Here is a 27,390-nt window from a genome sequence, read left to right on the forward strand (position 1 = left end):
GAAGAATTTTGTTAATAGCATAAGATTTATTTATTTATAAATTACAATATACTCAAATCAAATAATTAAGTTTTCTCTGATGCACAGATATGCATCAAAGCAGGCTTATACTTTGTTATTGAAAGAGTTTCCACTTCATTCATTGTCCACCATTTAAAGTTTATTTCAAAAGGTGGGATTAATCCAGTATTAGGATTTTTGTTTTTATTGGATGCTGATGGTAATGGTAACTTCTATTCTGGCATATTGTATTTATGGTGGTTAGCTTAAAAGAGTTGATTCCCTTTACTAAGGTCTGTCCAGAGTTTCAAGTATATGGCTCATTGATTAGTACACATATGCAAGAAATATTTGAAACTTCTTATAAGTCATCTTTTAATGTGCTAGCTATGATGACATTTGCAATCATGCAAATATTTCAGTATTCAGATTCTTTGTTGCATATTGTTCATTTCTTAAAAAATATTAGGAACATTTTATTAAATTCAAAGCAATTTGTATTTCAACCTTTTGATTTTATTGAGTTTGAAGATAGTATTTATAAGATTAGTAATGCAGCTCAGATTATAAAAAGCTACCGTTTTTTTGAGATTTTGTAACATAGATCAATGAATGGAATGATGTACAGTTTAACAGATGTAATAAATATACTTTGTCTGTTAAAACTTCTAGCATTAATTACAATACTGAAAGGTACTGAAAGTTTGCTAGAAGATTATTTTCAGAAGTGTGTAAGTATGTTTTAACTAGCCGGTTTCAAACCGATTCTGTTGGAAAGGCATTTCATTAAATATTGTCAAATGAGTAGTGGCAGAGTTTTAGTCGGTTTACGTGAAGTTTAAGGCTCTGAAAAGATATCATGTATAAAATCCTCAATATCAATAGTTGTAAAAGCAATCTGAAATCTGATTAAACATCAATAAAAAAGACCTTTTAATAAATTGAAAAAATTTAGCAAAGATATTCAGGAGCTTAAGCTGTGTCACTCTGAAGAAATCACCACTATTATTTACATTAAAAAGTATTTGTAGATAAATGTGATTGTGCTAAATGCCTGACATTAAGTTTCAATCAAGTTTCAACAGAGTACCTTCAAATTCTATCACGGGGTGGTTTAACAAAACCTTCTAAAGGATTAGACAATTATCATTGTAAAAGGTTCATAATTTTGGACACTGTAAAGAAATTTTTATTTCTATAAACAATTATTAAGTTATTTCTAATATGAAACGTGAATCCTTGTTGAGACTTAAAACATATCATACAACTGTTAATGGTTTTCTGTGTAAAGAACATAAGAAAGGAAATTACATATGTGATGAGTAATTATGTAAATTAAGTTTATAAACTACATTAAAGTTTTCATACAGTAATCATTTCCAGGTTTTAATAGTTTTTACGGGAGCTAAAAACTATCAAATCAACCCACTAATTTTTGGCCTTTAAAGCAACAAAACCGGCCGTGTTTTATAGCCATGGTAACACTTTAACATAAGTTTTATTTATTTAAAGCTGGGGAGCCTTAAGCACAGTTTTTTTTTCAATAAAACATACATCTTCCGGGTCAACATGAATGCATTCTTATTTTCACTTTACTTCTTTAATTCCATAATTGTTATTAAACACAATTTTTCTATCAGCTGAAGCACCTGTAATATAAGTTGCTTTTTTCAAGTATCAAAACCACAGGGTTACAAATAATTCGTAGCCTGATGACTTCATAAAAGGTTTCGTAATATTTTAATGTTTGCAATACTTATCGTAAGAAATTTTTTATGCAATAATATTGTCTAGCTTACTGTTTTTAGCACCATGGAAATAGTGCTAAACTTTTAAATCCTTTTGGTGTTTTTATCTCTAACACGTTATACAGAGATGCATTGAACCTAATTTTTTTCTAAACAATTGTCCTTACATCCGATTGATTTAAAACAGTTAACATTACATTTTAAAATTACCTTTTATAGATTGTTGTGAAACTCATTTTGTTTTTGGTCAGTAAAAAACTGGTTGTTTGACTCAGTTCTAGTAATTGTGATTTAAGAAGCATCTTTTGTTTCTCTACATTTATTTATTTATTTTTTTAATGTATTGTTATCTACAATTCACAGGTGGTTTATCTTTTACGATTTTATAATTTTGACCAAATACAAGTTCCAAATGCAAATTTCAGGCTTGAATATTTGTAATAGCTTTTATTTTCAATCACATTTTGCAACAATTCTCTTAATTTAAAATACATGTGAACATGTTCCCTCCAGATATTTATTCCATCCGTTTTTTAAATCCGTATTTTATTTTTATGCCTTCCATTTTTTTAAAAGAGTTGAACCATTTAAAGAATTGGTTCCTAATGAAATTTCTGCAACGCTTAAACTTGACCATCTTTTAAAAGTTACTAAAACTTTCAGAGTATCGTCACCGTGAAGGAGCCAGCTATTCAAACGAATATTAGTTTACAATTGTATTTTTTCTATATTCACTTTGACAGAAAGGCCACTTCTATCATCCTCTTATAAAACAACTCAGGGCCTAAAAAAAGTAACTTTACCATAAAATATTTCTTTCGTTTATCAAATTTTTACTTTTACTACGTAAATTTACTTTAAGTTTATTGTGGAAAAATTTTTTTGTTTTTTTCTAAGGAATTCTTAAACAAAATTCCATTTAGGTTCGAAGAGATTGACATTCTTCTTTTAAAATAAAAGATTTAACTCAAGTTTCTGAATGAAATACCATTTAGCGTACATTAACGGTGCAAAATAAGCCTCGATTTTATGAGCGGATTTTTATAAATGAAAAGACTTATAGCTATTTTTAATTATCATGTTTGATTTTTCGGTTTTTAACGAACAGTAGCAGATAAAGCTGTAACTTTCTAGAAAAAAAACAACTGATGTATCTGACATGTTTTTTTTTTTTAACCCTTCAAGAAATTACCCAGAATTCCAATTCGATCAAAATCGTGGAATTTACTTTTATAACAAGTTTTAGTTAAAAAATTTATGTATGAAAAAAATCTTAACAAAAGATTTACTGTTTAAAATGGATACAGAGTTCTTTCTTAATAAACTTCAGAAAATTCAATTTAAAAATGTGATATAGAAGCTGGTCATTTTTATTATAATTCGTTAAAAACAGAAAAACTAAACGCCAATGCAAAATTATTATAAATTCAGTTTTATTCCAAATGATTGATTTAAAAGTTAGTAATTTATTCGTTATTTTTCTTTGTTAAGAGAAAAAAAACGCTGACGCTTTTTAAATTCGGCCTTCAGTTTGACTAAAAATTGCTTGTAAAATATTAGGACTTTATATTAAGAGCCTTAAATGAACCAGTTTCGAAAAACAAAAGTTGAAAAAGTGACATTTTAAATCTAGTTAGATGTATGTAGAAAAAAGCTCAATTTGCAAGAACTTCGATAGTCTCACCAGTTTGTTACGAAAAGTCAGCCAAATGAACGCATTTTTGAATGAAACGTGTAATTATTGCAACGCATTCTGGATTCCAATTCATTCCAAAGGGGCTGTTCCGTTTATTTTGCAGACACAATTTCTCTACACATCGACAGATGCCTTAGGCTGATCATTTTAACCTGAAGCTTGATATAACTGAAATGACTAACAGCAAGCTCAGTATTTTATTATTATCATTTTTTATTGAAGTTACTTGTAAGTTTTTTCACTTTCATTTTTTTTGAAATAAATTTAATTGTTTAATTTTTTTGAGTTTTTATTTCTTTGAACTTACGTAGGCTACAAGTTTTGCCTCACCATTATTATTGACTTAAACTCAGTTATTTTTTGAAAGTTAAAAAAGTATAAAGTTTCTAAATGATTCTTTTAACAACCATTTTGTTTTTTCATTTTTAACTGCTTTTATAGTTAAAAAAATTCACTTGAAGTTCAGCAGATGGATCATTTAATAAAACATTTTGTTTCAAATGAATTTGAAGTTGTGTCAAACTTTACTACTTAAACTCACTTTTCTTTGAAATTGATTAGTTTATGTTACTTAAAATAAAAAAGTGAAAATTAATCAGGAAATTTTAATTTCACTAAATAGTTACGGTTTACAACGAAAAAAACTTCTCCCAATTGTGATAAACCTTTCGCTAATTTTCTTTTAAAACATTTAGTGAGTAAATATACAAATAATGTAAATACAATTAATTATACATTTTATGAAATCAGAAGATTTTATGAAATCAGAAGATTTCAACGCAACTTTAGGTACATCTTAAATATCACCAAAAAATTACAAAGGAAAATGATAAACTGTTTTAAAACAAACTTTAGAATTAAAAATATTCCAGGACTTCATCTTTAGATTTGTTTTCTTGAATCTCAATGAGTTCTAAGAAATTTTCATTTTCGCCATTTGGTATTTCATGTACTCGAAGATGGATGAAGTTGTCCTCACCAGTGCGCACCTGTGATTAGCAAATATAATTTGATAAAATGTTCGATCTTTTTAGAAGTGAAATACAGAAGAAAAATTAGTGAAATATTCTTAATTAAAAGTTTTTGATAAATTTTTATAAATACATTTACCTTAATGAAATAAATTAGAAAAGCTGCAATTTGGGTTTTAAACGATATAGCTTGATAATCATCTATGGGTTGGGTGGCTTTTGCCAGCACAATTTCTTTAATCTAAAAGGTAACGCATAGAAAAACTTTTAAAGATCTTTAAAAGGTGTCGCTTTCAATGTTTTTACAATCACTTGGTCAAATATCTACCTTTTCAATGATTTCCTGAGTTTCAATAGTTGCTTCTTGGACTTCCGCTAAACCACCCACAATCGGGTAATTTTCTTGACTTGGTATTCCAATATTGCATTCACATTCTGTGTCCGCCATCTTTTATTATATTGGTAAACTGTATTTAATGAAATAAAATTATTTATTTTTACATTCATCTTGAAACCTGACAAATTGCTATATACACAGACTGTGCAATAATTCAGCAGCACAAGAAGAAACAAAAAGTCAAAAATGAAAAGAAAAAAAAAAGGAAAAACAAAGGAACAAAGTTTCTTTTTAAATCTTTACCTAACTTTTATGTTAATTGTGCATAAATTGCTTGTTAACTACGTATGGATATTAGTATTAAAGAAATATTAAGTCATTTAATATTATTAAATAGCAAATGACTGAGTATGCAAATAACCCATCTGTTTTGTACAAATTCACATTATAAAAAAAATTGTCCTTTTTCAAAATAACTAAAATGTGATTTAAAAACTAAGAACAATGACATCAACAACAATAAAAACCTAAACAGCTAAAAATGTAAAGTATCAATTTTAAAGAAAAACAAAAAAAAAAAAAAAAAAAAGAAAAAAAAAATTTAACTGAGAATTGTTTTATATATATATGTATATATACATATACAGATAATTATAGTTTTGCCATATAAAATGTGCCGTAAAACACATTTTTGTTTAATACTTTGCCCTAAAATCTTTTTTTCATACTTATAAACAAGAATCTCTATTCATCTTCTTTTTTGACTTGGCTTAAGTATTACGGAGCCTGCTTCGCAGTCTTTTTCGGAAGATTTGGTGCTCAACTAGATCGAGCAGCAAAATTTATATTGTTGTGGGTATATTAAATGTCCATATACGGGATTAATCATGAAGTATTAATTGATGCTATACACAAGTAAGACCGCAGATTTTTCTGCATTCAATAATATGACGGGTTCTTGTTCAAACTTCATTTAAAATTCCCATCTATACCTTAATATTTTATTTTTTGTTAAATTAATAATTTCATCTATTTTTATCTTTTAATAGATGTAAGTGGCTCAATTCTATAATCATAAATACGATTATTTAAATGAGGAAATATTAACATTATTTTTTTATGAAATCTGCGCTGCGGTTTTCGCTTTTCACATTTATCTTGCCCTATATGACCATAGTATTGAGATAAATCAACTCTTAATTTTTTTGATTGACCTAATGTCACCTTTATTTTAACGTTCGCGACATTTTAAAAGTTTTTTTAAAGAGTTTTTTTTTTACAAATACTATTCTCAGTTCTGGATTTACTAACTCGAGTAAAAATGGCGCAAAAGAAAAAAACTTATTTTTTTCATTTGATTTTGTAATTTTTATTTGTCTATATTTATTAATGGCTTAAGTTACATTCTATTATAACTTTTTATGGTTCGGGCGACAAGTTCATTAGATCTTCTATCAGATACCAAGTTTTTATTTAAATTAGTCTATATATCACGGATTTTATTGCATCACGAAAGCATATATCACGGACTTTATTGTATTACGACTAATTAAATGTAAAACTGAAAGAGAAAAAAAAAAAAAAAAAAATTTTGCTATGATTTTGTTGCGCTAATGAAATCTCAGTTAAAATCCTCAAAATGTTTGGAAAGATGATTTAACAACGAACGTTTTTTTTACTAATTCAGACATTTTGAAGAAGGCTGGAAACATTTGAACTTCGTTATTATAATAAGCAAACTTGATTTAGCCTTTAGTTTCAAAAATATTTTTTAAAAATCGAAATTTTCAAAAGAAAAACTCAACAACATCATTTATCAAAGTTGTTGTTGTTGTTCGCGCAGACAAACTTCAATAACTTATTAAAATGCTAAAAATTTAAATAAACGCCATTCAAAAAAAGTGTGATTCATTTGACTCATGTCAAATGAATCACAACAATTTTTCTTCGAAATCTCAAGCTGATTTAAATTTTTTTCTCTCAAACTTTTTTTAGTGAAAAGGAAGGTTTTAACCTTCTTTGCAAAAAACCTCTTGCATCTGCTCACCCTCTTGCTCTTGAAAAGAGTTTGGTTTCAATACTGCTTATTACATTTTTAGTGCAAAAACGAAATTAAACAAAAATAAATAACCCGATATCATGTTAACTTTTTACAAGTTTTCACTGAGCAGTAAAAATTTATTAAAAAAATTAAATTTTAGCGAAAAAAAAAAGTCTTGTATTTTGTGAATGATGATTTCTTTGATGGAGGAGAGAAATAAAAAGTAGTGTTAGCAAAAAAAAGATATTTTGGGAAATTAACTTTATTGGTAAATTTTTCTGCCAATTTAATCTTGCTGCTAAATATAGCTGTTTCGTTTCTAAGAGGTTTTGCATTTAGAAGCTCACCATTTAAAACATGCGATAATACAATAATATTTCATTCAAGAATTTGAAGCAAAACCACAAGCTTCGTTGTTTTTCTTTAGTTCGCTTGAATCAAAGTGCATTTCCAATATTCCACTGATTAGTTTCGTGCAAATAACAAATGCACTTTGTTACTGAACGAAGTTTTCAAACATCAACAATAACAAATTGAAAAAGTTTCTGATGAAACGCCGAGGAGGCTCAACTTCTTATCTCTCGTATATTTCTTTTGTATGTTTTTCGTATATGCTCGAACTACTCAAAAACTCTATCGGCAAAGTAAAATTCTTGTGATACGAAAAAACGAGCAAAAACGATAATAGTCTTTTAATATTCCAAAGCAAATGAATAAATACCAGTATTTTTATAAAACCATTTATGACAGTTTAACTGTTGCAGGATAAAGATGGACTTTGCAAAAGAATCAGGAAATCAGGAGTATTTTTACAACTCGTTTGGGATTACCAAACAACTACTTCTCAATAGGCTTTTTATAGAGAATGAACTTTGCTTAGAGATTCAAAGGAAGCATGAATACCATATCGAAAGTCTGCACATTGCTTGTCGAACGGGGAGAAAGAAAAGCAGTTGAAACTCTAATTTTTGCCACCCATTCATTAAGGTTCGAGTATGGGAATATTCTTACTTATTAACGTTCTCACAAACCTTCCGTCCCTGGCCATTTAGAGAACCATGGAACCAACTAAAGAGAGAAAAAGTTAAATCAGTAAATTAAATAATTTATCCCCGTGCAACCCATTAGTTTATTTGCTTTTTCCCATTACTTTATTTGCTTATTATAAGCTAAAGATGTAAAACCAGCTATGATAAACGAAAAGCTAGAGTCTTAAAAAACCAAGTAAAATTACTGATATTTCAACTCGTTTCCCTTTTCACTTTTTAAATGTGCTAAAAAAACATATGCTTTTCTTTAATTCACAAGCATGTATCAGTAACAATAAAGTATATTTAAATAGCAATAAAGAGTATTTCAGTATTTTCCAATTTGAAATTTTTGTAAATTTTATTTGAAATTTTTGCGTGGATTATAACTTTCGATACACTGAAAGCGGATTCCGATTAATATTGATTACCCAGTTTCAAATGAACTAAAGTTCATATTTCCTATGACAAGTTTTCCGGCGCTATTTTTAACCCTTAATTTCTCGCGTTGGTGTATTTTACCACGGTCATAAGAATATATTCATATGACTATGATTTTAGAGACCAATTATTACTTTTACAAAAAAATCATACGGGTTGTAATTAAAATTCTTGCGGCTATTTTCGAAGACATGTAAAGTTAACATACAAAGTAACTTCAGTTGTCTTTCGCATTTTGAATTAAACCTGTACGAAGTGATCAAGTACATTATAGAATATTTTGCCTATAATCAATTACACTAATTAAGTATTGAATTTATAATTATAATGGTGAATTAAAGTTTTTTTTTTATCTTTTACAGATTATGCATAATTATGTTGACGTAACAATCAAAGAGTTACTGCAAGAAAAGGAAAAGAATGACGAAAAGATTGGGGATATGACAGTAATGAAGACACAATTATATATGTGAACACGATTCTGCGTCCGAACAAGAACTGGGTTTTAAGGAACCCGGCGATGAAAAGCAAGAAAATGAAACAAATACGCTGGAAAAGATAAGACAACGACATGGGCAAAAACAGCTATGTACACAAAGCAAGCAAAGACTACACTATACTATTCTTTATAAAGAATCAAAAAAAAGTAATTATGCAAGGAAGCAAGATGTGAAACCTTCAACGAAAATTAAAATTATGGTGTTTCTGGGTTTATTATACCTATCCGGTTTAAAATTAACTTTTTTTACCACCTAAGTTTTCATGAAATTTGAGGCTCTGATGGAACTGGATGGAGATTTATCGCGCTTGCACGTCTTGATACTTTGAGCATGAACAAAGTATCGATTTACAACGGTAAAGTGCTCATTTTGTAATGAGTTCGCTTGTAAGGAACACTCTGCTAGTGAGATTAAATGCAATTCATGTGCGGATTTAGTGATGAAAATCAGAACTGAAATTAGCTTTTTAACACTAAAAAAATAGTGTAAAATTTAGATTTTGTGATTAGAGGTATTTTTATAAAATATACATAAAAAAAGCACAACTTTTTAAATGGTGTATTAAATTGACACCTCTCGAGTAGTTATGCATTTACTGTCGGCACGAGAAGTTAAGGTTTAATTTTGCCTATACTTTTGCATCATAACAGAATTAACCGTGTTGCACTACTTACTTTTTTACAGTAAATGTGTGAGCCTAATTAATTATGGAAATAATACATAATAAACAGTAAAGTTCAAACAAGTTTTTAACATTAAAAGCACAAAACTTAAATGATCTTTGACACTGAATTTCATTGTTAAAATTGTTGAATCTTTTTTCTTAGATTCTTTTTTTTTTTCATGGTTAAGGACTAGAGGTATAGAATACTTTCTTAAATGATTATGATGTGATGTTTTTTTTGCTTTTTGTTTATCAAAAGGAAGAAGAGAGGGGGTGGTTTCGAAAGAAGAAAACCACAAACCTTTTGTATTTAACATATCAATTTTTTGTCCACGACATCATTTTTTTTTTTTTTTTTAGTGTGTCGTTTTTTTTTTTGTTTTTTTTTTTAAGTGTGTTGTTTAAGTACCGACAATACACAAGCTCTAAATTAAAAAGCTGTGAAATTATAACAATAACCGTAAATTAACCCATTAACATTTAACGCTTATTGTCGAGGCCGGAATGGTCAATCAACCAATAATATCGAGCAATTAAATAAAAGTGTTTCATCAGTAAGCCTCGTTGAATCATAATGCATAAATAAAAAGCAACTTTTCTAAATTGATTTATTTTTTACAATTTTTTTCTTGAAAAATATTTCCCAATATTGATTAACATTAGTATTCAACAAACTTTTCCAAAAAATTTTGCAAAATAATACTTTTAATTTTGCGGAACATGTATTCTGATATTGAAAAATGTATACCAATCCGGCCACCGTTAACAAGGAAGTTTAGATTAAAAAACATCCGCGTAAAGTTTCAAATTCAGTTGTTCTTTGATATTTTTCTGTGTTTTATCTTCCCTGTATGTCGATTAATGCTAGTTACATTTTGTTAAGAAAGATATTAGTTCATAATAGCAACAAAAGAGTTAAAAGTTGGCTGTTAATAAAAAGTCGTCTCACTATCACACAAGTTTTACCTCAACCTCTGCATAATTTTGAGCAATCAAAAAATAACAAAATGGTCAACGAGAGTCTTCAAACTAATAACGAAGAAAACAATATGGACTTAAATAAAAAAACAAGTGAAAATTTTAAAATCATTACAAGAAACCTTCAGGTATTATCAAAGACTTATTATTACCTACCTGCAATTTATGTTTAGTAGTAAATATATAGTTTCATATATATATTTATACTTTATTAAGTAAATGATACCAGATGAAATATGTATTTTAAACTATAAAATCTTTAAAAATTAAGTTTAATGCTATATATTATTTTACCTAAATCTTTAGATTATTTTGCCAAATCAATTTATTGCTAGTCAAAATTGAAAATTAAGCTTAAGATTTACCTTAAATTAGCTTAAGATTTGCCTTAATTCTTAAACCTGAACCTGACATATTGAGTATCAAACAGTTTGAAACAATTTTTTCCAAGTGAAATTCCAAGTTTTAACATTTTAGAAGTGAAATCCTATGTTTTAAATGTAAGTAAATGTTTGAAAAATTGACATAGCAATACATTGGTACTATATAGCTATTGCAATCCCTTTGTTTTGGCAAATTACAAAATGTTTAAGTTTAAGAAATTTTCTTTTAAGCCAAAGGAAGCTACTTTAATGCATATTTTATTTCTTAGTATTATAGTAAATGAAAGAAATCAATGCTTCATCTTTGTTTTAATTATTAAAATATATAAAATGCAAGTTAACTTTTAATAAAAAGTTTTAATATTGTGGTCAAATCATATAGTCAGTTGAACTAAAATTAAAAAAAAAAAGTTTTAAAAATTTTTGCTAATAAAACTATTAGAGTTAATTTGGTGTGTCTTAAGTTTTGAGGGCTCAAGCATTGCTTTAAATTTTACTACACTTAATTGCTCAAACTCTTTTAGTAGTCAAACTGTAATTGAAATCACAAAATTGAAAAATGGTTTGCTTTAAACACTTTATAGTAGGGTGGTTCTTAATTTTTAACTTTTAAAATGTTTGCTTCCCACTCTCCCAATACATTCTTCTTAAGTAGAAATTACTTTGGTTTAAAAATTTCTATTATCTGACAATATTTAGGGATGCTCAATGCAATTATATTTTCAACTATATATTAAATTAAGCCTTTTAATCAATATACTACTTTGTGTTAACAAAAGTTGCGTGTTTGTGTTTATATTGTATAAATACTAAAAACAGATTGAAAAAATGCAAACATGAAGTAGCATTTGGTAAAAAATAAACTAAAATGTGGACAGTATTTCAGCATTATGGATCTTAGCATCAGTTAGTAATTCATTATTGTACAAAAATTAAATTATTTCTGGGGCTTTTTTCATAGTTGATTTAGTATATTGTTTAGTGTTTAAGTAGATGATGGTATTTATGCTAGACCTTGCATTAGTGTTGATTTGTTAAAATTAGGGCTTACAATTTTCTTTCCCAACTTGTAGAGTGAACTGTGTTTGCTCTTGATCTTTAGTCTTTGTTTAGTCAAAAAAATATTCTTGCATTAGCACGCAGATATCAGAAATAAATTACCAGGCGAATAAATAGAAAAAAATGAAGTACTATTAAAAAGCAATTTTCCTAAAGTTCATTAAACATCTTTCTTTGATTAATAGTTTAGTGGGATCTTTTTAATTTACTTTGTTTTTGAACACAAAAAAAAAATGACTTTGTTTGACTGGACAATTTGATCTGAGCATTTTAAAGTTAATTCTGGTTTAAAATTAAGTGATTGTGTCAATAAAAATAAACAGAAACAATAAAATAAAATATACCACTTGATTTTTCAATGAATGAGGAGCAATTTGGATTTATTTTTTGAATTAAAATACTTTAAATGTTGTACAATACAATGTTGGTAATTATACAAAATAAATTTTTTGTACATTTTTCATTGATTTCCTTTAACAAAATTTTCTAACCTCTGTGCAGCTTGACTCTTCTCTCTAAAGTTTTGTAACTATGCCTAACTCATAAACAAATACCTCTGTTTGCAAGTAGTTTATATTTGTCAACCAAGTTTTAGAATCTGCTTCCAAAAAGGAATCTGGTATGGTGAGAATCCAAGAAAAAGGAGCCTATTCTTTGTCACCAAGTCTTGCAGTCTTAAATCTGGAGTCTTGAGCTGATTAAGAGACATTTTAGTAGATTCTTTATCCCATTGTGATTTAGACTTTATTCTCTCAAATGAGTCAACAAAAGCAAATGCTACCAGCTCTTAACTCAAATACCAGAGTTGTCAGCATAGTTTTCTAAATACACCATTGAATGCTGGGATCCAGTTGTTTCAAAAAGCTTTAACAACTACAAATCAATGGCTGGAGTTTTGTGGCTTGATGATGAAGAAGACAGCAATGGTTTGATCAAATTTCTTCACATCTGCATTCTGGTTCTCTCTCAAAAGATGTTGGTTTATTAGCTTGAGATTTCTCCTTATTCAGCAAACAAACATAAACATCAGCCATTGCCCCTTGGTTCCTCTTCTCTTGCTGTGTTATCAAGAATTCCCTGCCTTCTGTAATTACAATCATGGCCAAGTTGTCTTGATGTTCTATGTCAAATTGTTCCTTATATGTACTCTTTAAGGCTTCCTCTTTTTCTACTTGGTTCACTATCCTTCTTGCTGTGTTCTTTTTAAGACCTTCTCATTTCTATATCAGCTCTTTGCGCTCTTTGACATGGTCAATATGATGTTAGAATTTGGGCCTTATCCCAGAACTGGATAACCTTGTTTGCACCAATAGCGGCATCATGCTTTATCTTTGCTGGCTTCAGTCAATGAAAGTAAACAGTCATGACATTTCTAATGGAGGGCAGCTATGTGCCACAAAGAGCTTCCTCTGTCAAACCAATCAGTAATACATTGTTTTTGCTGCAAGTTAAACTTGCCATAGTGAAAAGTAGTAACAAGAAAATGTTGTGTTCATCATGGTTATTCACTTTAATGTTAGCAAAATAAAATATTTTTTCTTTTTAATTAACATTCACGAAAGTCAATTAAAATAATCTTAAAATGCCCATAAGCAGTGAAATCCCTCCAAATCAAAATAGAACAAATAATTCATCCATTTAATTCATCGATTTAATGATGATTTATGAAATGATGGATAATTTTCACTTGCGATGCAGTATGCAGTTTAAAATAACTTATCTAATAACTTTTGAAAAAACAAAGCTTTAATAAAAAGTAGCAATTACAACTTGCAAATCATGTGATTAACTAAAAAGGCAGATGACAGACTCATGAGCAATTATCCTTATACCTTCAGGTTTAACCTTTTCATAAGTTAACAAATTCTAACGTCTTCAGTTACTATGATATAACTATGCTATTTTAATACATTTTATTAGCTGTATGAAGTAATTGTGTAATATGAATGAAGTAATAAACTTTTTTCTCACATACTTTGGTCCAACAATCATATTACTAAAAATTCTTTTTTGAAAATTTCAGAATATTTTCTAAATTTAACAGCTTTGAGCATATTCTAAATATTTCATGAATTCATTTATGATCATGAGTTTCTTTTGCATGAATTTTTCTAAAATTAAGGAAAACAGGATAGGAGAGTGGGAAATAAGAAAAGAAAATTTTTTTCCAGCCTGCCTAAGAATTACTCAACTGTATCAGTCTACGTTTTCCCTCCAAGTCAACCCTTTTGATTTTTGTTTTTTAACAGAGTAGCTTCATCACAATTATAAACAGGAAAGAATAAATTTTTGTATGCAGCTCTGATTTCACCAAAAATCTTTAACTCTTTCTCTGTTACATTTTTTGTTTAAAAAAACAACTCATTGATTTTCATAATCGGCCACCTGTTTGAACAGAGTTGTTCAAATAATGTTAATAGTAATATCTCTGTTTCCATAACCATTATTTGAATAAAACTGAATTCAGTCTACAGCTGTTTAGCAACTACTGGTTTTTAATTCATTTCATTTCAGTCCATGACTTTTCCTTGAGTGATGAGTCCTCAAAAAGATGTTTGCTAGTATTTTCCTAAGCTAAAAGTGAGCATTTTTAAAGAAACAGCTCAAATATTAATGTTTTAATATGCAATCAGTTGGTCAAAATAAGTTTTTGTAGATCCTGATATAAATAAGTTTTCTATAGTTGTTGTTAATGGCAACAAACTAAATGGCTGTGACAGTAAAAACATGTTTTAAGAAAATTCAGAAAGTTAAAAAGAATTGTTTATATTTTGTAAGAAAAATTAAAGGGTAAGAAACATAAATTAAAGAGCTTCATTTTTGTTAAAACTGACAGTAGCTACTAAATTTCTTCATTTAAAGACAACATTTTTTGATGTCATGGAGGAGTGGAGTGGGTGGTGGTTTGAAATAGCGAAATAACTCCTTCAAAGTTAATCTTTATAAATACAGAAGTTTCTTTTTAAGGCGAAGAGAATGTCTTAATAATAAAGTTTTTTTAAAGTTAAAAATGGAGTTGAAGCAAGCTTATCTGTTGGGTTCTTATTCTTTTATAGTTTCTTTTCTAATAGGAAGTGATTGGTATGGATAGAATGCAGGCCATAGTATCAGAAAGACCTTTGCGTTTATACTGGGGAACTGCTACTACAGGAAAACCGCACATAGCATATTTTGTCCCAATGACAAAAATTGCTGATTTCCTTAAAGCAGGGTGTGAGGTAAATCATTTATTATTTTCTGATACTTCTATTTAGGTGTCCCTTCATAATTCAATCTTAACATCAAAGTATCAACCTATCATCATGTAATAACCCTTAAATCATAGATTTTAATTTACGAAATAAATTTTATTTAATTAAGACTTTTTTACTATTGCTTTAGGTGAGATTTTTACAACTATCAAGCTACTTAATTCTCATCAAGATGATTCTTAAAAAATAGTTCTTGTGATTTTTTTTTTTTTTTTTTTTTTTTTTTTTTTTTTTTAAGGTTACCATATTGTTTGCAGATCTTCATGCTTATCTTGACAATCTAAAAGCGCCTTGGGAGCTTTTAAAATTAAGAACAGAATATTATCAAGCTGTTATCAAAGTATGTTTTTTCTTATTTAATCCCATGGAATTTGTGAAATCATTGTGAACATTTTGAAGTTTAGATTATAGGCATACAGCTGTAAATATAAAATGGTTGTAACCATAGTATTGTATTCTCAGCCATCTTTTTATTAATACCTTAATTATTTTTTTAAATTGTATTTGATATAAAAAAAATTGCCCCATGTCCTAAAGACACAGTTCTATTCGCTAACATTGAATTTAAAAAAAAAACTTGATGAAGAAATATTTTAAGAACACAATCAGTATAACAGTTTAGAATAATATATTAAGTGATCTAAATTTAAATAAAAATTTAACCTAAAAAAACATTCAAATTGAATTCAGTTTTTTAAATATTATTTAGGCTATGCTTCAATCAATTAATGTTCCACTAGAAAAACTCAAGTTCGTAAAAGGAACTGATTACCAATTATCAAAGTAAGAAATGAATCTCCAGAAATGGTAAAAGTAAGAAATGGTTTTGTCTTTGTAATTACCTGCAAAGCTCCAAAATATGTTTAAATATATGTTATTTTTTTTTTTAAGTGTCATATTTTTCCTATAATGTTATTCTATAAGAGTTGGTGCTTTTGTAAAAAAATTTGATCCTAAAAAAAAATAGGTAAGGGACTTTTGAAAAAAGTTGCTAGAAAAAATGATTACTTTTTACAAAGTTAATCTAAAATAAACTATTTTATCTAATTTCACTTCAATCTTGTATTGTACTATTTTATTTCAATTGTGTTATGGTTTAAATCTGTACTCAATGATTCACTTCATCTTGGACTTTCTGATTTTAAGTAATATGACAACTTATGCTAACATTCAAAATGGTAGCATTAAAATGTTAGTTAATATGAAGCTCTTCCTAAAGAAGCTTTTTTTTAATAATCATTAACTTGCTATTTAGGTAGTTGTGTCTTTTGAACTCCCTTTTAAATGTTAATAGCTTACCTTATTTGCCTCAGAATAAAAATTTTGGTGTTAAAACTTTGACTTATTTACTTCAGGATGAAATTTTGTTGTAATGTGTTTTCATTTTCAATGATTTTTATTTTCTGTTTCTGTTCTTATCAGGGAATATACCCTTGATGTTTTCAAACTTTCAACACTTGCAACAGAGGTGCAGAAAATTTTGATTTACTTTTTGCAAGTTATTTTTTTTTTGCGAATTATTTTAAAGAGTCTTTTAGTCAGATGATTATGGTTTCTTTTTTCACAAAGCACTATTATATATTGTATAATGATAATGATGATGATGATGATGATGATGATGATGATGATGATGATGATGATGATGATGATGATGATGATGATGATGATGATGATGATGATGATGATGATGATGATGATGATGATGATGATGATGATGATGATGATGATGATGATGATGATGATGATGATGATGATGATGATGATGATGATGATGATGATGATGATGATGATGATGATGATGATGATGATGATGATGATGATGATGATGATGATGATGATGATGATGATGATGATGATGATGATGATGATGATGATGATGATGATGATGATGATGATGATGATGATGATGATGATGATGATGATGATGATGATGATGATGATGATGATGATGATGATGATGATGATGATGATGATGATGATGATGATGATGATGATGATGATGATGATGATGATGATGATGATGATGATGATGATGATGATGATGATGATGATGATGATGATGATGATGATGATGATGATGATGATGATGATGATGATGATGATGATGATGATGATGATGATGATGATGATGATGATGATGATGATGATGATGATGATGATGATGATGATGATGATGATGATGATGATGATGATGATGATGATGATGATGATGATGATGATGATGATGATGATGATGATGATGATGATGATGATGATGATGGTGATGATGGTGATGATGATGATGATGATGATGATGATGATGATGATGATCATAATAGTAATAATAATAATAATAATAATAATAATAATAATAATAATAATAATAATAATAATAATAATAATAATAATAATAATAATAATATTAAATAGCAGTTATAAAAATAGCAATATTGATATTTTTTTTTACAAGAATAAACAATAGAATGTTTTTTTTTTAGCATGATTGCAAAAAAGCTGGATCAGAAGTTGTTAAGCAAGTTCAACACCCTGCCCTTAGTGGATTATTGTATCCTGGTCTACAGGTATGTATTTTTATTTTGCTCATTCAATAATGGTTTTTAATGGTGTATATAAGAATACAAATTCTGATTCTAATTTTTATGTATATTGTAATACTAGGTTATATTTAATGTCAGAAAATTGTAATGTTATTTTAGGTTATAAAACTAATTTAATGTCGGTTAACGTATTAGGAAAATCCTTAAAGATGGGCTAAGTCTCAATATTGCTGTTTTGTTTTCAAAAATTACAATATTTATACATGCATGCTTGCCTACATACATACATATATACATACATACATACATACATACATACATACATACATACATACATACATACATACATACATACATACATACATACATACATACATACATACATACATACATACATACATGCATACATACATACATACATACATACATACATACATACATACATACATACATACATACATACATATATACATACATACATACATGGCCTTGGTAAATCAATTACAGTGTTCATAGCCTCATTTTATCTGTGTTGTTCTCATACACTTCTCTGATAAACCAGATTTTTTTGCAATCTCCTTGTTAGACATGTCTTTTGTTTTTAGTAAGCCTATAAATTGGCACTTTGCTTTGTCTGATTTGCCTTGTCTGATTTGCTTTGTCTGATTTGCTTTGTCTGATTTGCTTTGTCTGATTTGCTTTGTCTGATTAGCTCTGTCTGGTTTGCTTTGTCTGATTTGCTTCGTCTGAATCTTTTTTACAGTTTAATTAACTTCTATATTTATTAAGATTTACCAGCTAAAATTACAATTTGCTAAATCTGTTCTTTTTTTTTTTTTTTTTTGAAAAATAAGTTGTATTTAAATACTAGTAATAATTTGTAAAAGAAAAAATTTGAAAAATAAAAAATAATTGGCAGCAAATATCCATTGAAAATTATGCATCATTACTTTATAACCTCATATTGCTTTTAAATTATAAGAATTTTGATCAAGTTACACATTGATTTTTCTGTAAAACATAAGGTAATAAAAAATAAAATAGGGAATATAGCAGATTGAAAGTAAAAAAGATTTAAAAGTCGTGTAAAAAGAAATTATATACTTGTGATAACACAATTTAACCTGGTATTAGTTTAGAATTTATAAGCAGTATTTCATCATTCTCTTTGTAAAGAATGATGATAGTATAACTGTCTATGACCTTTAAACTGACAGTATTTAGAAACAATTGTTTTTATAGGCGCTTGATGAAGAATATTTGAATGTGGATGCACAATTCGGTGGAGTTGATCAAAGAAAGATTTTTACATTTGCTGAAAAGGTTTGAAAAAGAATCCATTTTATTTAGTAAACAGCTCTTAACTGTTAAGGTGCATGACCATGAATCTTAGCCAAAAGAAATTATTTACAATAAAATGAAGATTAAATGCGGCACTTAAATTTTCTTTCCTGTGTTTAAGTTCAATTTCAAAATTTAGTACTAACATTTTTTTTTTATTGTTATTACTATTATTTTTATATTTTACATAATGGCCCCTTTTTTATGTCTTCAATATCCTATAAAATATTGATATTGATCTGAAATTTCTTAACTGCATTCAAGTACTTTCATTAAGTTGATTCTATTTTTTTGGATGAAAGTTGTAAACTTGCAGTTTATTAAGGTTTTTTAGGTTTTTAATCTTGTTTCTTTGGTTTAGTATAAAAATTCCTTAAATTTTTTCTTTTTCTACAATTTTTTCTGACTGAGGCTTTGAGCCCCTAAATGTTTTCTGATTGTAGAAAGTGTTTAAACTTTTTCTTATCAAAGTTCTTTAATTCTAGCTAAATATTTGAATATTTTTATAGTAATTATGTATAATTGTAATCTTGCGTGTGTGTAATGCATTTATAACTTTTTGAGTGTTTAAATTGTATCAAGTGAACAAAAAAGCAAATTAATTACTCTAAAGGTTATGGTAATAATAAGTCTGTTCAAAAACTAATATCAGAACTCTCTTCTCCACTGGGAATTTAAATAAATGGCAGTATTGTCTATTACCAATTTTACACAGGCATTTTTTATTAGTGTTGTGATCAAAACTAAAAATTGCAACTGATTTAACTAAAAAAACTGTAACTGAAACTTTTTAGTCTAACTAAAGTAAGGCGACTGACAATTTAGCATAACTAAAATTAGTTGTCTAAGAATTTAGTCTAAATTTAACTAAAAATTAGTAGACTAACATTTTATCTAACTAATATAAGTCTAATTTAGTTGACTAAGAATTTAGTCTAACTAAATTTAGTCAACTAAATTTTTAATTTGCGAAAAATATATTGTTACTGTTACCCAAAAAATACTTTTTTAAAATCTTGTTATACATTAGTTGTGAAGTGGCTAATTTTAAGTTAGTTGGCTAATTTTAGTTAGACTAAAACTAACCTTAACTCCCACCCCTATTTTATATCAAGTTTTACAGACATTAATTACTTAAACATCAAAATATTTTATATTTTAATGGGTTATTTAAAAATTTAACTGATTAATCTTCACTCTTTTCTATTATCTTAGTATCTTCCCTTGCTTGGGTACAAGAAACGAATTCATTTAATGAATCCAATGGGTAATCTATTTATTTTACTGAAATTTTTGATTTACTTACTTCTATTTTCATACAATAACTATAAATTTTTTTTAAAAAGCAAAGAATTGTTTTTAAAAAGTCTTTACAAAAAGAATGTTACCCTTTGTGTTTTTATTCCAATTTTTCCGTTTTAAGTACCTGGATTAACTGGTGGTAAAATGAGCTCCTCTGAAGAAGTAAGAAACCTTTAATACTTATGTTTTTATGTTTACATTTTCATGGTCGGTTAAAAATTTCAATTTTAAAAACATTCTCATTAAATTATTTACAGTAAAATAAAAAAGTAAAAACCTAAAATAATTGGAACTCATGTTCCAAATATCACAAAATTCAAAGTAAAAGAAAGAGCCATATTTAATTTAAAAAGAAATCAGCTGATGCAACTTTAGTAAACAAAAAAACGACATCAAGAAATTAACATTTTCAACTTTTTGTGATTACGGTTTGATACTTATAAGGTCATGGTTGTAAATGAAAGGTTGAAAATTTCTTGTTGAGAAAGACTCTTGTTGATACTTATTGAAATTCTTTTAAAAGGAAATTTTCTGTTTATAGTTTGCTAATATTTTGAAACACAAGTTGTTTAAATTATTTAATTTATAGTATCTTAAAAGGAAGCTTTACTAAGAATGATGTAGCTAGTAATAATCAAAGAAAGAATTTAAATCATTTTTGAGAGTACCTAATGTTGGCATGGCCGTATTTGGGGCTGTTTAACTTGGCAATATAAGGATCACAGCTATTCAGAAAAAAAACAGTGTTTTATAATTTAATTTGTTTCATGTCAACTTAAACACGAAATGGATTAAGAAACTACTTGTTAGAGTCTATTTTAAAACTCTCTTACCCTGTAAGAGAGTTTTAAAATAGACTCTAAATAGAGACACCTATTTTTTACTACTATTTTTTGCTTTTATTTGACATTTAGCTTTTTTTTTTTTTATATGAAAACATATTTGAATTTCTCTCTCTCTTAGTTTTATAGATGCACCTAAATTTTGGTTGAAGTTCGTATTAAATTTGTTTCAAAAAATTTAAAAACACTTGATATATTTTTTGTATCACGTAATAAAAAAAATATTGTGTTTGAATGTGGATTGGAAATGAACAATAAGTTTGAGAAAATTCAAGACATTGGTGTATCTATAGAAGCACTTGTAAATTATAACACAAAAAGTAAAAAAATATGTTTTTTAATTTTAACACTTTGTTATTGTTCCTTTGTGTTCAAAAATTTGATAAATTCACATTAGCATACTTCCAATTAAAGTTTGCAGAACTTCAGTTTCTATATTTTCCTAACACTCAGAAATAATTATTTCAGGGCATCTATGCTATCATATTGCTTATTATTTTTATGAAATAGCCTCACAATGATGCCCCACATATCTTCCACAGGATTCAAGTCAGAGCTTTGAGCTAGCCACTACAATATTGGTGTTCTTTTCTCAAGTCATGCCAATATCCAACCAACCTATCAGTATAATTCTTAATAAATTTCTTCTCATCTGAAAAGGTTGCCTAAATTGATATTACCAATTTACCTGATTCTTACCGTGAGCAGTATTTTCTCATACAAATTTCATACAGTTTTTCTTGTGGTTGGCTTTCAGATTTGGTGCCTAATTTTATCTCAAAGTGTTTGGACTTAAAAAAATAGTCAGTCTAATTGTCTCTCTCTTTTGCTTTGGTTTGTGTAAAACTTTTTCCATATTCAGAGGGATTTTTCAAGAAACTTCTGATAAGTTGCTCTTATCTTTTGTGTCTCCTGGCAACTTTCTTCAGATTTGAGAGTTTTTTCTTAATGAAAGGTTTTCTTCATTAAAGGCATATTTAATAATCATTATAAATTACTAATTGAGATAAAGTGCTGAAAACATCAAAACTGACATGTGTCTATAGAAACAAGACCACTAAAAAACTAATAACATGATTTTTTTTTAAAATTAAAAACATTGTCAAACAATTCGTTCATTATTCTTTTATGACACTCTTTGAAGATATGTTATTTGGATAATATTAATTAATCCTGAAACTTACCAAAAATTCAAAATGAACTGTGCACCTACAGAACTGAGACAGAGTGTAGTAGCTAGAACATTACTTTATTGACTTCAAAATTGGCAAGCTATCATTAAATATTCTTATTCCTAAAACCTATCAGTTTTATATTTTTAAATATTGCACATTTATTATTATGCCTGTTATTCACTGCAATAGTTAAATACTGATAGATGTCTATTTAAATATTCCCAGGTTAACTGTTTCATAACTTGCAGATTGTATTATAATTCTAGAAAATGCTTTTTAAGTTGATTTATTTGACAGGATTCAAAGATTGATTTGCTTGATGATGAAAAGCTCATAAAGAAAAAAATATCAAAGGTGTGGTCATTTTTTCTTATCAAAATTTTTCTTATCAAAATTTTTTTATCAAACTTAATCACCAAGCTTAGTAATATCAAATAGCAAGTAGTTTCAAAAGTACTTTAAAGTTTTAAATAAAGGTAGAACAATATTGTAAATGATGTATAAACATTGGTTTCTAATTATGTTTTAGGCATTCTGTGAGGAAGGTAATATTACAGAAAATGGTGTTTTATCATTTTGCAAGTTTGTTTTATTCCCTGTTATGGAGCTTAAAGGCATCCCTGGTAAGTTTTGTTTTGTAAAGCTTAAGGCTTTTGATAGTTGTATTTTTTTTTTTTTTTTTCTGTCCATAAATGTCTGTATGATATTTTTTAAATCTAATATTCTAGGACTTTTAATAAAGCGCTCTGAAGAAAATGGTGGCGACCTTAGTTTTTCAAATTATATTCAGCTGGAGGAAGCATTTGGTGAAAGGGTGGGTGTCTTATGTATGTAAACAAATGTAAAATTGTGCTTAAAAAGAGCTCCTTCATAATTTTTATTTATTGTTACTTTGATAGGTTTAAAAGTGCAGTTTTTGTCAATTGCTAAAAAATTTTAGTTTTCTTGTTGTTTGTTTTAATACTTGCTTTTCTGATTTCAATTAGAAAGTACATCCAGGAGATTTGAAGAATTCTGTCTCAAATTTTCTTAATGAGGTATATTATATGTACCTAATTTTTACAGCATCAGTTACATGATGTAAATATAATATAAACTACATTTTGCTAAAATAATCTTTCTTAGGATGCAGTTAATGGTAGTTTTAATATTAATCAAGATTTTGTTTTAAATATCTCACCCAATTTTTTTTCTTTTTAATTTTTTAACATTTATAGTTATTAGCACCTATACGAAAGGTATTTGATGATCCAGACATGAAAAAACTTTCTGAACTCGCTTACCCTAAACCTGTCAAGGAGAGTAAGTTTTAATTTCTTCTTTTTTCTTGACATTCAAAACATGACATTCAAATTTTTTAATAAATCTTTAAATAACTTTGTACAAAACTTTTAGTATGATTTATACAAAGTTATGTTTTTTTTAAGAAATATCTTTAAGAGTGTTGTATAAGTTTTTTAAAATTTCTATATTACATATTTATATTTATAATTCCTTTCCATTTGAGAAATTAGTAAAAATATGAATTGCTAAAATTTGCATTTTTTTATTTTAAAGCTGCCAAAGGAAGTGATGCTCGACCAATAACTCCTGCACGGCTAGACCTACGAGTGGGGAAAGTGATCTCTGTTAAACCAGTGAGTTGAATTTCTCTTGTTAAAAATGTTCATCAGTGAACAACTTTTTTATTTAGTTTTTTTCATTATAGCATCCAGACGGAGAATCTTTGTACATTGAAGAAATTGATTTGGGTGAAGGCAAGCCGCGTCAAATTATTAGTGGTTTAAAGACATATATGAAGATGGAAGAACTCCAAGACAAGCTTTGTGTTGTACTTTGTAATTTGAAACCAGCTAATATGCGGGGTATTACGCTGATTTTTTAGAAATTATTTAACTAACATGTTTTATTTTTGTCTATTTCTAAAGTAAAATGTTAAGTAAATAAATAAAGATAGAAAAGTTATTTCTTTCCTAGAGGTGCATTGTATATATATATATATATATATATATATATATATATATATATATATATATATATATATATATATATATATATATATATATATATATATATATATATATATATATATATATATATATATATTAATAGGAGTTAAATCTGAGGGTATGCTTCTTGCAGCATCGAAGACCAAGTTAGTAACAACTGCTCTTCAGATATTTTTAAAATACGACTGTTTAATTCAAAATGTTAAGCCTTAACTTTAAGACAAATATTTGTTGAATAGTTTATTAAATGGTCTGTTTTAGCATGGATGGCAATCGGCATGTAGTTCTTTTGCAACCTCCAGCTGAATGTCAACCTGGTGATCGTGTTTATTTTGATGGATTTTGCCACACCGAACATGGCAGTGAGTTTTTTTACAGACATATTTATGATCTTAAATAATTTGTAATTTTTAAAAGTCATTTATTTTTCAGCTTAAGTTACTTATTCTTTTCCATAAAAATGTGTTATTTTTCAAGGAAAACTTTTTCAATTTAGAACCTGATGAACAGCTGAACCCCAAGAAAAAAATATTTGAGACATTAAAGGTAGGCTTATGTCTAATTTTTTGGTTAGACCCATCCTATTTATAACAGGAATGTCAGAAGCATATGCTTACATTTTTCTTTTAAATTATCTAAGTTATTCACTGTGCCGCAGTGACAGAGTATAATGAATGAACTTTTGGTACAGAGTATAATGAATGAACTTTTGGTACAAGAGTACAGCGAATATACATGTAGTGCTAAAGCATAGTGAATGAAGCATTGGTGAATCAGTATTTAAAATAAAAGAATAAAAATATAAAAAAAAAAGCTCCCTAAATCTAGTTTTGAAAAAATATATATATATGTGTGGAGACACTAAATTTGGCATATTATGTAATAATCATTGAATAATTACATCAGCAAATGAATTACCAGTTCATTCACCCCCTTTTTTTTACTTTGTCTCGGTTCCCCCTAACCTTATTCTTATTCAATTCCAACGCAGAGTTAGCGAAAAATCTGAGAACGAAATAATATTTTGCATGGATTCTTTATAAATTTTCGGTAATTATGAGTATACGATGAGAAAATAATTGCGGTAATTATATTTTTCTCTTAACCCATTCCACCACAATTTTTTTTTACATATTTTGTTAATTAAAACACTATTTAATTTTTACAAGTTTTTATTTCAAAGAAACCTTAACACTAAATTATGAGTAATATTTACATGAATAAAATTGTTGACAATGATTTTTTTATGCATAAAATGACCACGTAAAGACAGACCGGCGAAACGCCGGTTTAGTGTTTCAATACCATAATGTAGTTGACCGGCGATTCGCCGGCTTTGTGTGTCAATGAGTTAAACGATTTCTGTTTTTTACGAGTTTTTTCTCCTTTTATTTTTTAGCCGAAATTACAAGTGTCAGATGAATTCGTAGCTGAATATGACGGTTATGTAATGCAAACTGAACGAGGTGTTGTGACAGCAACCTTAAACAACGCAGAAATAAGTTAAAATAAGCTTAAATATTTGCATTTTTTAGGGATTTCAAATTTATTTATATCAAAAGAGAAGTACAGTAGAATGTCGTTAATTTAATTTACATCGCGCAACTACTTAATTTACAATTCACAACTACAATTTACATCGCGCAACTACTTAATTGTTGGTGTTGGAAAGAAATGTTTAACAAGTTGTTTTTTTTCAACCAGCAATACTAATCTAATTGTTCCTTTTTTTTCTGTTTCCTGTCGAAGATTCACTGAGCGCAAGTCCAAATGTTGAAATGTTAAAATGCCAATTTTGAAGCTCCTCAAAACTGATCAAATATTATTTTAATATTACTCGCCATAAAATGATTTTCAAAACTCTTCTGCTGTAAAAATTCTTTCAATAAAAAAAACAAGAATTGTTGAATTAAAATTACTCTGCGTCGTGAAAAAATATGCTACAAAACTACTCAGTAGTAACTAACTTAAAACTTTACCAAAAAAAAATTTCTTCGGTTTCAGTTCACGAGCCTTGAATCACCTAAGTGATGTATGGGAGTATTTGCCCTGGTGATTTATAATTACACATAAAAAACGATAAGGAAAACACCAACTTATTCAGAAATAAGCCGTTAAAAGTTTGCACTACAATTATAACGATTGAAAAAAATTAACTTGTGTTCTTTTTTTCGTTAGATTTCCTTCTTTTTAACATTTGAATCTAATTAAAACATTAACTTGAAGTGGAGGTGAAGCAGTTTACGTCAATTAAAAACAATAGCATGACGTTTTGTTTCATAAGTTTAATTCTAACAACGAATGGGTTTAAAACACCGCTATGCTTAATGACGCATTTTTCTTCAGGCTCTTCTACCCACCCCCTTAATTTCTGCTTAAATACTTTTTTTTTCTTTCAATGTATAGATGAAATGCTGAGTTCTCTGAAAATTTTGAATTAACAAACATCCATGAAATATTAAGTTTATAGTTTTATAATTCTATGTTCATACAAACTTATCATCTTATGTTTAAAATAAAGATAAAATGTTTATTGACAAAATAGGAATTTTTCCGCGGTTTTCTAAAGTTAAAAACCGCGCTTTTTGGCAATATTTACTGCTATGTTTTTATGCAACAGATCTGAACTTTTTACTAGTAGTAATCAGATTATGGATAAAAAGCATTAAAATCTAGTTAAAAGTTAGTAAGGGTCTTGTTATCAATATTGACAGTTGGTAAGAAGTAATTGTTCAAGGAGCCATGCATAGTAAGTGTTAGGTTAAATTTTAGCTTGTAACCATGCACACATCAAATGTACCACGTATAATCATGCACGTTTATGAAAAAACAAAAAAAAAATAATTTAGTTTGTTTGCTTCGATGTAATAAACAAAACCAATTATTTTTGATATTTTAAAATGTTTTACCCTTTAAATGCAATTCAGCTATCTAATAAAAACCAGCTCAGTTATCTAATAAAAACCAGCTCAGTTTCAGGTAATGAATCTTAAAGCATGAATTCTTGAATGCGAGTTGTAGAAAATAACAGTAAACTTAGTCAATTGAAAAAAATGCATTTCAAAAGGATAATCCTTACTAAAATGC

At 27.7% G+C, this 27,390-nt stretch overlaps 2 protein-coding genes across 2 annotated transcripts; one reads left to right on the forward strand and one right to left on the reverse strand.

The window, feature by feature from the left end:
- Positions 1-4,098: 4,098 nt before the first annotated feature.
- LOC149890691 (cystatin-A-like) lies at positions 4,099-5,351 on the reverse strand. The gene is made up of 3 exons (XM_090083582.1): positions 4,744-5,351; positions 4,555-4,656; positions 4,099-4,433 (listed from the first exon to the last, which is right to left on the reverse strand). Exons 1-3 carry the CDS (start codon positions 4,861-4,863, stop codon positions 4,302-4,304), a joined length of 354 nt encoding a protein of 117 aa, XP_089939708.1. The 5' UTR covers positions 4,864-5,351; the 3' UTR covers positions 4,099-4,301.
- A 4,807-nt stretch (positions 5,352-10,158) lies between these two features.
- LOC145202444 (tyrosine--tRNA ligase, cytoplasmic-like) lies at positions 10,159-25,877 on the forward strand. The gene is made up of 20 exons (XM_090083643.1): positions 10,159-10,532; positions 14,918-15,064; positions 15,336-15,437; positions 15,807-15,880; positions 16,520-16,565; positions 17,575-17,658; positions 18,877-18,957; positions 20,191-20,242; positions 20,399-20,439; positions 22,592-22,648; positions 22,824-22,917; positions 23,023-23,108; positions 23,281-23,331; positions 23,512-23,596; positions 23,852-23,931; positions 24,003-24,159; positions 24,407-24,449; positions 24,565-24,665; positions 24,800-24,849; positions 25,703-25,877. The coding sequence occupies exons 1-20, from the start codon at positions 10,278-10,280 to the stop codon at positions 25,808-25,810; spliced, it is 1,794 nt and encodes a 597-aa protein (XP_089939769.1). The 5' UTR covers positions 10,159-10,277; the 3' UTR covers positions 25,811-25,877.
- Positions 25,878-27,390: the final 1,513 nt, after the last annotated feature.

The sequence above is a fragment of the Hydra viridissima genome, unplaced genomic scaffold (assembly GCF_058129835.1).
Source record: "Hydra viridissima isolate aposymbiotic clone 2 unplaced genomic scaffold, HvirCarnegie_v1 scaffold_3, whole genome shotgun sequence".
In the NCBI taxonomy this organism is placed as follows: Eukaryota; Metazoa; Cnidaria; class Hydrozoa; order Anthoathecata; family Hydridae; genus Hydra; species Hydra viridissima.